General features: G+C 51.3%; 1 protein-coding gene and 1 pseudogene across 1 annotated transcript; both read right to left on the reverse strand.

The window, feature by feature from the left end:
* Nucleotides 1-2943: 2943 nt before the first annotated feature.
* On the reverse strand, nucleotides 2944-8645 carry CUNH3orf86 (chromosome unknown C3orf86 homolog). Its single transcript, XM_040995274.1, has 3 exons — nucleotides 8523-8645; nucleotides 6333-6494; nucleotides 2944-3840 (listed from the first exon to the last, which is right to left on the reverse strand). Exon 3 carries the CDS (start codon nucleotides 3624-3626, stop codon nucleotides 3096-3098), a length of 531 nt encoding a protein of 176 aa, XP_040851208.1. The 5' UTR covers nucleotides 3627-3840; nucleotides 6333-6494; nucleotides 8523-8645; the 3' UTR covers nucleotides 2944-3095.
* Nucleotides 8134-9419, reverse strand: LOC121166141 (annotated as a pseudogene).
* Between the last annotated feature and the right edge of the window lie 1922 nt (nucleotides 9420-11341).

Raw genomic sequence — 11341 nt, forward strand, 5'->3', positions numbered from 1 at the left:
GTCCACTTGACCACAGCAGTCCCATGGAGACAACAGACCTGGTGCTCCACACTCCTGTGGGGCAAGTTGCAGTCCTGGCCCCTCCCAGCCACAGAGCAGGGTTCCAAAGCCTGGTTCCCCTTGCTGGTTTACTCCCCACATGACTGCAACATCCAGGGTTGGACCAGGCTGTGAAGCTAGCAACCATGTCTCACATGGGTGACAGGGGCCCAGGTTCTTGGGCCATCTTCTGCTTTGCCCGGCACCTTAGCAGCACCGGACTGGAAGCAGGGCAGCCAGGACTTGAACTGGATTCGATATTGCAGAAGGCAGCTTAACCTACTGACCTTCCATGCTGCCCCTCTCCCTGCCCCCAGCTTGGTTTTCATTCTGTCTTGCCAGCTGTGGGCATCATGCAAGTTCCCCTGGGACCCTGGCAGGGCACCCATTCTTGACTTGGTATTTCTGCACATCTGCCTACATCCCAATCTCAAAGGTTCCATCCTCCACTTGGCCTATTTGTTGGGTGGCTGCCTCTTGCTCTCCTGAGTAGCCAGCTGTGAACTCTCCTGGACACAGTGCTCTTTGGAGCCTGGCCTCTGGGTTTCAGAACACGGTAGTGTTGCAGGCCTTGTATGCCAGCTGATCCACCCTCCAGTTCCTGCCCTGCCAGAACCCTTCAGGTTTGTGCACCTGAGTGTGCAATGGTGAGCTTTGTCGGTAGAGGGCGAAGGAGGCACATGGCAGAAGGGGCTAGCCAATGCATCCTGGGCTCCCCACCTTCTGACCCACCCCACCCCAGCTTCCCTTCCTCCCCCCTCCTCCTTGGCCTACTAAGATCAGGCAGCCCTGGAACAAGTAGAAGTCCTTCCTGAATGGAGCCAAAGCTGCTCCTGGGACTGCAGGACAGCTCCTGGCAACCCAGTGGGCTTCCTCCAGGCACCTCAGGGCATGACCCGCAGACAGCCCAGCCCTCCCCCAGGCCTGCCCCAGACAGGCCACACACACACACACAGTGAAGTTGGTGGAGCGGTTGGCTGGCTTTCCAGACAGAAGACCCTGAGAGCTCAAAGTGACCGCTGTCTTACAATAGGCAATCGGCGCAACCTTGAAAGGAAATTTCTGCCCGGCTTTTATTATACCATTGGCAGCAGAAATGAATGTGCTGGGTGCCAAGGTAGAGCGCTGAGGCGTGCTGACTCAAAAGGACTTGGCTTGTTCACATGTTTGTCTGAGGCCCTTGCTGCCCTGGGACTTCCACTGATGTCACTAAACACTGGTCCCCATGCCACCCTGAACCCCGATCCCCGTTGAAGGCTGAGCTTCTATCTCTCTGAGAGTCTCTGACACCCTTGTTGGGACATTGGCAGGCTAACAGCCCATGTCAGTCAGGGTGTGTGCTGGGGAGAAGGGCCTACAGACTCAGCACCATTCCCTGCCCAGAGGTCCTGAGACCCCTCCCAGGCCTCTCTGCCTTCCAGCCTCACCTGTTCACCCTCATCTGAAGACCCTGGGTGTCCCGGAGCAGCTCAGGGCTGCTCACCAGCAATGGCACCAGGCAGACACCCTGCCAAGGTCCCAGGAACAGCGCACCTGTCCACCCATCGTTCCCTGAATCAGGAAGCCCCTCCCCTTAACCACACTCAGAAGCAGCCAGGCCCCGAGATCTGCTGGCCCCATCCCAGCATTTCACCCAGCCCATTCCCAGAACATGGCCACAGCCCAGGAGGTTAGGCCAGTCCGGTGGACAGGCCTCCTCCCTTGCACGCTGTGCACAGAGGAAAACTGAGGCCTAAGGAGAAGGGTCCTGCCTGGGTCACAGCACATGCTGGCCTGCACTTCCCCAGGTTCACAGGGTCCTCAACCCTGGCCAGCTTGCTGCAGAGCCCACCGGCTGCCCCATCACCTGTGGGCTGGCAGGAGGCAGGCAGAATTATCCAGAGAGCCGCAATCCTCCACGGGCTCACTTCCTGTGCTACTCCGGAAGCTCCAGTCAGGAAGGAGGGGAAGCCAAGCTTACCTTGGACCTCTGAGCTGCCACACCCAGACACAGGGCCTTGGACAAGAACCAGAAGAGAGCAGGTGGCTGCCTGTGTGGGATGACTCCAGCCAAGGGGGAAGGCAAGGGTGGGGATCCCCGCTTGAGTAGGCATGCATGAGCAGGAGGCACCAGGGCCTCCCCACTGCAGAACCCTCCTCTTTCCCGCCCCAAAGTCAGCTTCCTCAATATGCATAGCAAGTCCAGTTCCAAGTGGCCCAATGCCAGGGCAGGGGCGAGGCACCCCAGGGCTAAGGTGACAGCAGGGACGGCATGGGTACAGCTAAGCTCCCTGTAGTGTTCCTGACACACTGAGCACCCCACCGCCCAGCAGACAATCCGAGTGGGAGTCACGGAGTCTGTGCAGGGATGCCAGTGGCTTCTCCACTAGCTCCTCCCCAAAGCAACCGCTCCGGGTGTCCAGGCCAAGTCACAGCTGCCCTCCTCCCGCCACCCACTCCTGTTCCCCAGGGCTTCCCACAGTCCTGGGTCAGCCTGCCAAAGGGGCTAGGGTGGAGGGGAACAGCAAAGCTGTCATGAGTGTCGCTTCCCACTGCCTGCCACTCCATTTCTGGGGGGCTGAGAGAAGCAGCCAGGGGCAGAGCACAAGTTGCCCATTTTTCTCATCCGAGCCTGTTCCACCAGCAGCTCAGGGAGAGCACAGAGCTGGGGACGAGGGTCACTTTGCCCAAAAGGCCATGTCTGACCCCCTCCAGCTTTGGCTGCACCCCCTCACTGCCCTGAGCCTCAGGGATGCTGGGCCTGTGGGTTCCCCTCTGCCTTCTTCTCCCCACTCACTGCAGTCTCCTTTGCCTTGGCTGGGACATCAGCGTCAGAACTAGGGCTTACTGAATTCCACAGAGCTAATGCTGAAAACCAAAGACAGCTTCTCCTGGGCGGCAAAGGAAGTTCTAGAAAGATGGTTGTTTTAATCTAGGCAAGATTTATATCGGTGTTGCAAGCATTTGGCAAGGTCTTCCGCAAAGCATAAATGTGGCTGGGGGTCAGTGTGGCTGCTCCAGCCCTGATGGCTCAGAAGGGCACCTAAGGACACAGCCACCCGAGTACCTCCCAGACCTCAAAAAGAAAATGGGTCATTTCTGTTAGCATTTTTCACCTCGCAGGTGAAGGCCCAGGGGGCAGAAGGATGGGGAGAAGAGGTGGCCTGATGGCCCAGGCACAGAGGGCTGAGTGTTGGCGGAGCGCCCTCTGGTGGTGGCATGGTGATAGCGAACTCTGGGTACCGCGAGGTGCTCCTGGCCCCAGGGGTGGCCTGGCCCTGGGTGGGTGCCCAGGGTGAGGGGTATCTTGAGCTCTTGTCTTTCAGTGAGGCCTTGGGAGAAGGCACAGGGGTAGGCCTCTGCGCAGGAGTGGCGGGTGGGCGCTGGGGAAGGGGAGGAGTCCCCTGCATGTCCTCATGCTGAGGGCGGGACTCCTCAGGCACGCCTTCCATGGGGGCCTCCCATGGGCAGTAGGTGATTTCTCCAGTTATCTCGTTTTCCCAGAAAATCGTATCTAGAGGCTTCTTCCCCGGTGCCAACTGACTTCCGGACATCTCTGAGAAGGAGAAAAGCAAGTCAACAGGCCTATCCTGCAGGCTCCCTCCCATGGGGCAGGGTCTTGAAGGTCAGTCCACACAGTATCACCAACCCCCTTCTCCCCCGCCCCCAGCACTAATCTTTGGAACCTGGAAACACACAGACGTGTCTGGCCACAGAGACGTTGTGCGATCTACGGCCCTTAAACGAGGGGTGTCATCCTGGGGGTCCGGGTCTCGCTGTCCGGTCACTTGAGTTTTTCTCAGACAGGGACCAGGGAAGATGCTGCGGGGGAGAAGTGAGGTTCAATGTGTGAGAAGAACTGTCCCGCCAGCACTGCCTTGATGTTGGAAGTGGCTGAGGAAGAGCCAAGAGAAAGAAATCCTCGGGTGGCTGTCAGCTTGAGTGGCAAGAAAGCCAGCGTCTTTTGGGACCCGAGTTGTGCACAACGGGTGAAGGTAAGCCAGCATCCCACGAGTGCTGCTCCTTCCTGCCCCAGCTGACTGTTCCCTAATGCGTCGGGAAGCAGACCAGAGGGCCCCTGCCGCTCATGTGGGAGATTGAGAGCTGGCCCAACCCAGTCAGTGGGTAAACCAGCAGGTGAAGGCTCCCTTCCCCTGCAACACACTCCCTCCTAAATAAAGGGATGGGAGGAGCAAACTCAACAGAGCGAGTGAGGTTCTCCAAAGGCCCCTGTAAAAACACTGAGTACTAACTTCCCAACTCTGAGGGGCACTGCTCCTAGCAGTGACATCTGTGGCTCTTAGGTGGCAACAGGACACATACATACCATGTGGGCACTGACCCACGTGGGTCAGCACAGAACAGGTGCTGCAAGTCTGGGCAACTCTGCCTCCAGCTTGCTCCCCTGCTTCACCCTCCTGAGAATGGACGCAGTGACGCTGCCCCTGAGGAAGGCCAAGGTCGGCCACATGAGACGCCAGACAGCAGGAGTCAGCATCCTGCGGGAGACTCTGGTTTGCTCTCTGGCTAGAGGCCGTTTCACCACCACCACACCCCACCCGGGTGTGTAAGGCGATGGGGATCCGCAAGGCCTTGGGGGGGGGGGGTGGTCAGCACAGCCTACAGGGATTCCCTACACCACAGCGGATGGAGTGCTGGCCAGGAACTATGGGGCTACACAGGTCTGAGCAGTTCAAAGCTCACCTTCTGGAAGCTTCTGGCTGGGGTGGAGGAGTCTGTGGAGAGTTCTGGAGGGCAAGAGGAGTGATGGAAGCCTTGAGGAGGCTCCTAGCAACCTGGGCATTGTTGTGTAAGGCCCCTCCCACCCTCCCCCAAAGGCTGGACTCCGCCTGGACAGGTCAGAACTCTCCAGAGCGGCAGCACATCTCCCTGCTTCAACACTCTAAGTCACAGTGCCCAAACCCACAACCCAGGGCCATTTCCGGCATCCCTGTGCCTTCCCTTCCCACTGGTATGGCCGCTGAAATAGCTCAACACCTAACACTGTTATCAGTTCCCATTCATGTATCTATAATCCTTTCTAGTAATTTTTTTTTTTTAATCTAGAATTGGATGTTGTGGTACACTGCTTGGGATTCTTGCATCTGTATCAGAGGTTGGAGGGTTGGGGTCCCTACTCATTCAGGCAAGGGTGATGATGGCTCGGGTCCAGAGGTCCCTGGCTCCCACACCTGCCTGCGGCAGCCAACTGGAGAGTGAACCAGCAAACTGAACGTGTGTCTCCGCATCCACCTACCTACTGCTATCCCTGTCTTCTCTCAGGACTGCTTTTTAAAATAAATACATCTTTTATATTTAAAAAAAGAGATGTATTTATTTTAATTGGAAAGGCAGATATACAGAGAGAAATAGAAAGATCTTCTATCCGCTGATTCACTCCCCAAGAAGCCACAATAGCTGCAGCTGAGCCAATCCAAAACCAGGAGCCAGGAGCCTCTTCCAGGTCTCCCACGCGGTGCAGGGTCCCAAGGCTTTGGGCCGTCCTCAACTGCTTTCCCAGGCCACAAGCAGAGCTGGATGGGAAGTGGTCATGTGGGACACGAACTGACACCCATATGAGATCCCGGCACATTCAATGAGAGGATTTAGCCACTAGGCTGTTGTGCCAAGCCCACAAATACAGGCATCTTAAAAAACCTTAAAAAAACAACTGGGCAGGGCAGACATTTGGCCCTGACACTGGTGAGGATGCTCACAGCCGACACCTGAGCTCTGGGTTCAAGTCCCGCTCCTACCTCCAGCCCGCTGCGGATGAAGCCTCTGGCGAGCAGCAGTGGGATGACTCATGCAGCTGGATCCCTGTCACTAACGGGAAGACCTGGATGGAGTTCCCAGCTCCTTAGTCGTTGCAGTCATTTCAGGAATACATAAAAGCTCTTTCTCATGAGGCCGGCATGGTGGTATAGCACGCAAATCCTCCACCTGTGGTGCTGGCATCTCTGGCCCTGGCTGCTCCATGTACACTGCAATGCCCTACTTACAACCTGGCTAAAGCAGCAGCAGATGGCCCGAGTCCTTAGGTCCCTACACCCATATGGGAGAGCCGGAAGAAGCTCCTGGCCCCTGGCTTTGGATTCTCCCAGCTCCAGCTGTTGCAGGGGAGTGAACATTAGATGGAAGATCTGTCTCTTTCTCTCACTGAAACTGCCTTTCAAATAATTTTTTTTTAAGTCCTCTGTTTCTATTTGCCTGTAGAATTTAAAATCTTAACAAGAAAGTAGGGGAAAAGGAATGGACACTTGGCTTAGTGTTTAAGACGCCGGTGAAGATGTCCGATTCTTGTTTCATAGTACCTGACTCTAGCTCCAGCTGCAGACTCTGGCTTCCTGCTTGAAGTGAACTCTGGGAGGTAAGAGGTGCTGGTTCAAGCAGCTGAGTCCCCCGCTGCAGGAGAGCTGCACTGAGTCCCTGGCTCCAGTGCAGGCCTGGTGGTTGTGGGCTTTTGGTCTTAGAGTCTAAAATCCAAAAAGATGAACATGTCAAAAATATAATCTAGGAAAAAGAAGTTTAAAAAATTTGTAAAGGCATTTAGTTGTATTTTTAAAGGGGATTTATTTGAGAAATGTCCAAAGAACAGGACGTTTCATAGGCTACTTTATACAATAAAATAAGTAATAATGACACACATTTTTCCAAGTATGACAATCACACAGGTACAACAATTATGAGCAAACAGCATCCATAAATATTCTGAGATCAAAATAGCTAAGGACGTGTTGCTGTGGTTGGTAGCTGTGCGAGCCCAGTCTTCCAAAGGATCCGAACTTGCCCTGAGTGGCCAGCCTCCAAGAGCCAGCGTCGTGAGAAACCTGTCCTTTCACAAACACAGATGCACAAACAGGAACATCTCTCTGTTTATTAGAGAAGAGCCAACACTTGCACACATATACACAGCGTTCCCATACAAATGGGCCTTGTAATAATCTACTTTCGCAGATTTGAAAAAAAAAAAAAAACATAAAACAAACAAATTCCCAGAAAGGCTTTATACAGTTTCCACCTCTAGGATCAGAAATAAGACAAAGATGAAATACATGAAATGGCCACTTGTAAAAAAGAAAAGAAAAACACTAGCAACTTAAAACACTGAGAAAAAAGATGGAAAATGGAATTAGTGAGTATATATGAAGACTGTTTAAAATAAACCTCAACATCCCTACATTAATTGCAACATATCTACATGCATGCATGTCTGTGTGTGTGTACAGATTTCGTATAAGGAGCTTTTCGTGTGATCACTGGATCCAGAAGTGCAGAGTAATGCCTGGCACGATGGCTCAGAGGTTAACGCCTCCCTTGCACGCTCTGGGATCCCATACGGGCAGCAGTTCACGTCACAGCAGCTCTCTGCTTATGGCCTGGGAAAGCAATGATTAGGGACCTGCATAAAATAGACCCAACAATATCATAGGGTGTCAGCCTGACTCAGTCCATCAACTTCAATGTTAACTTTACCCCAAAACACTTTTGTCTGAATCACTATTATGAGCTGAAAATTAGCTAAAACTGCAGGGCAGTCCATCTGAAAACCAGCTTGGTGGGAGGAGACTCTACAGAATTTACTATAAAATTCAAAATTTGAAATAAAAATTAAAAAAAAAATACAGCTCGGATCTTGTACAACGGCTCAGTGACTAAATCCTTCCCTTGCACGCATGTGGATCCCAGTGGGCACCAGTTTGTGTCCCAGCTGCTCCACTTCCCTTCCAGCTGCCTGCTTGTGGCCTGGGAAAGCAGTAGAAGATGGCCCAAAGCTATGGGACCCTGAACCGCGTGGGACACACAGAGGAAGCTCCTGGATCCTAATCAGCCCAATTCCAACCATCGCAGCCACTTGAGGAGTGAACCTGTGGATGGAAGGTCTTTGTCTCTGTATCTTTTCTATGTAAATTATATCTCTTCTCTGTAAATCTGCCCTTCAAATAAAAAGAAATGAGAAGGAGAGAGAGAGAAGGGGGAAGGGAAGAAGGAAAGAAGGAAGGGAGGGAGGGAGGGAGTGAGAGAAAGAAAAAGAAAACAGCTTAACAAGCTTCCAAAATGTAAAACATTTAGCATATGACCCGGAGAAAGTTGTGTGAAATTGTTCCTTGTAACCTCTTTAAAAATAGACCTATTTTATTTTATTTTTTGAAGCATCAACAGATCTTTTATTGCATTAATATAATAATGCGACAAACAATCCAGGGTCCTTACTTCAACAGCTGGACAACTTTAGATCTTACTCACCAACCTGCTCAACTTTCTTGTTCAGAGACAGAGATACCGTCCAAAACTTTCCTGATATTCTTAACTGTGGTTGCCTGTGAATCAAAGCAGCTGAATTTGAAACAAGTTTGATATCATTTCCTTCAAGGACTAACTCATCTTTTGGGGCTTGAGAGCCTGAAGAAGCGACACCTGGCCTCATCTGAACCCCTTGGATGTACTTCTCACCCAGGTTTCCACCAGTTACCACGTTGATGAGGAAGTGAGCATACACCGACCTCGTCTCATACCGGAAGCCCAGTGTAAGATCATAGTCTGGACATGACTACAGATGATGCGAGCAGCGGCCAGGTCCTTGTGATTTCCCCACCATTTGTCAATTTGGAGTCTCTTCTTTCGCAGGAGGCTGAGTTCCACACTGATGTGATTGAAGTCCCTTTGCAGGGCTCGTCTGGGCCCCTTCACAATCGCTGTGCGCCCCTTCAGACTGACGTCCACATTTTCTGGAAGATCGACAGTCTGGTCGCTGAGAATGGTCTTCATTCTCACAGCAGATGCAGCAAAAAAGACATAGAGCTATTTTAAAAAGGAAAGGGGGCAAATGGATTTTGGAAAACGTTGTTCACCCTGTCCAAGTCAGGCAAGCTTATTTCTTACTCTTCAGCAGGTTGTCTCACCTGAGTTGTTCCTTCCTGCACAATGGACAGAAGGATCACAGTCGCAGCAGGATGGGCCAGCCTGGAGTCCTGAGGGTGGAAAGGCGACTGAAGGGAAGCTGATGCAGATTCGGGGTAGAGTGCACAGCTGACGTGGCCTTGAGGTAGGGTGATGAAGTCACATTCTGCAAACACAAATTGCTCCTGGCGGTCCCCTCTAACAGGCATTGAGCGGGAAAAGCACTCACCAGCTCAGGGATCACAAATGTGCCAGACATCGTGTGCTCAGCACTAAGTGTGCGGTAAGTCACATGTCCTTCTCTGAGATTCACGTCTTCTCTCCAGACCAGGCAGGCCAGTCAGGAACATGGCTTCAGCTCTTTGGCAAAAGTGGAAATCTTAGCAGTCTGTACAAAAACAAAGCATTCCTTTGTTTTTTGGAAAATAACGAAGTCCACTGGTTTCCATGCAGGCTAACAGCTTTTTCAAGATTTTTTTTAATTTACTGGAAAGGCATATATATATATATATATATATAGAGAGAGAGAGAGAGAGAGAGAGAGAGAGAGAGATTGAGAGAAATATCTTCACTCAGCTGGTTCACTCTCCAAGTGGCCACTGAGCTCCACCCAAAGTCAAGAGCTAGGAACTTCTTCCAGGTCTTACATGCAGGTACAGGGTCCCAAGGCTTTGGGCCGTCCTCAACTGCTTTCCCAGGCCACAAGCAGGGAGCTGGATGAGAAGTAGAGCACCCAGGATATGAATCGGCACCCATGTGGGATCCCGGAAGATGTAAGGTGAGGATTTAACCACTAGGCTGTTGCACCAGGCCAAGCTAACAGCTTTTACCCCATAGGTAAAGAAACTAATATGAGACACATGACAGTTGCTGCATAACATTGTTTCAATTATGCCAGAACTGGGAGAATAGCTACAGAATGGATTCAGGAACCTGTTTGGCCTACTAAGATGGATGTTAAAACTCCATTAAAATACCCAACTTCCACAGGCACACACTCTGGGGAACCACAGCAGCATTTTGAGTCTTCTGTCATTAGACCCAGGGTCTAATCCCAGGAAATCCTGATTATTTGCTCTTCCCAATGCACTGTCATTGCTGTAATTAGCCTCTGATGCCTCTAGGGACAGTTATGAAGGTTAAACACAATACTCAGTCTAATCGAGTCTCGCCTCAAGAGACCTCACATATCCTTTATTGAAGAAGCCCTATGCTTTGCATGTTGACCCAACCAGCTGATCCTCCATCTCCAGTGCCAGCATCCCTAATGGGTGCTGGATTATATCCCGGTTGCTCCACTTGCCATCCAGCTCCCTGCTTATGGCTTGGGAGAGCAGTGCATACATAGTCCAATGCCTTGGGATCCTGCACCGGCGAAGATCTGCTCAGCTTCAGTCGTCGCAACCATGTGGTAAGTGAACCAGCAGATGAAAGATCTTTCTATCTCTCCATCTCTCTATAAATATGCCTTTTCAATAAAAACAAAATCTTGGGGGAAAAAAAGCAGTCTATGAACCAGCTCACATCTAGGAACAGCGTGAGTCTAACTTGGTGATTCGAGTCAGTAAGCCTCCTAATCACCTGATCTGTGATTTCACTAGGTCAGGCTGTCTCAGGCTGCTCATCCATCTGAGTTCTAGGAACACCAAAGGTCTCTGGGTCAGACTGTCCAATTCAATGTTCTGGCTGCACTGTCCATTACTCTCACCACACCCCTCTTTCCTCTGATGACTCGGGGTTACCACATGTCCCCCTCTTCAGGATCTTCTCTCCTCCACAGCTCTTGGGGATCACAGGACAATACATGTGCCCTGTGCCAAACACAGGGGAGCTTTAGCATAAATTTATTTTTCACCATCTTGATGAGAGCATCCAGATCCCCTTTGGGTAAAGAAGCAGGTGTTACATGATACACTCAAGCATTTCAACTTCCTAAATCAATTTTCTTTTATAGTACACCACGGAAGTTCCAGCATTTCAATTCATGTAGTATAGGCTCTAGGTGTGTCTATATTTCAATCAACAGGCAGATTGTTACAGGTATTCTCAGCTTCCCAAGTTAAAAATTTACCTCAAATCTCTGTTGAATGAGTATCAATAAAATTGGCTTAATCATTTCTTCCGTCATCCCAGACCCTTAAGTCACCTTCTCATACATTTCCCATAACCAGCAAAATTCCACATTTCAAGGGGCGCTGCCACTTCCATCTCTGAGTCTGCCCCACAAGTAGATGGTGGGTTAAGTCCTCACAAACACCAACCCTCAGAACATGACATGATGTCAGAAATCCAGTGAGTCTCCTTGTGACTTCCTCTTCTCTCCCTCAACCCAGATACTCACATGAGCAGGGAGACCCTTCCTCTGAGCTGGGACATGCACATCAACAACAGACTCTGCATAAAGGCTGGAGGTCAGCTGCAG

Source organism: Ochotona curzoniae, unplaced genomic scaffold (genome assembly GCF_017591425.1).
Source record: "Ochotona curzoniae isolate NIBS_2020 unplaced genomic scaffold, NIBS_Ocur_1.0 contig_908, whole genome shotgun sequence".
NCBI lineage: Eukaryota > Metazoa > Chordata > Mammalia > Lagomorpha > Ochotonidae > Ochotona > Ochotona curzoniae.

What these genes read in the sequence shown, in the direction of transcription:
- CUNH3orf86 (XM_040995274.1), bottom strand. Translation starts at nt 3,626, where the DNA reads ATGGGAGGGAGCCTGCAGGATAGGCCTGTTGACTTGCTTTTCTCCTTC.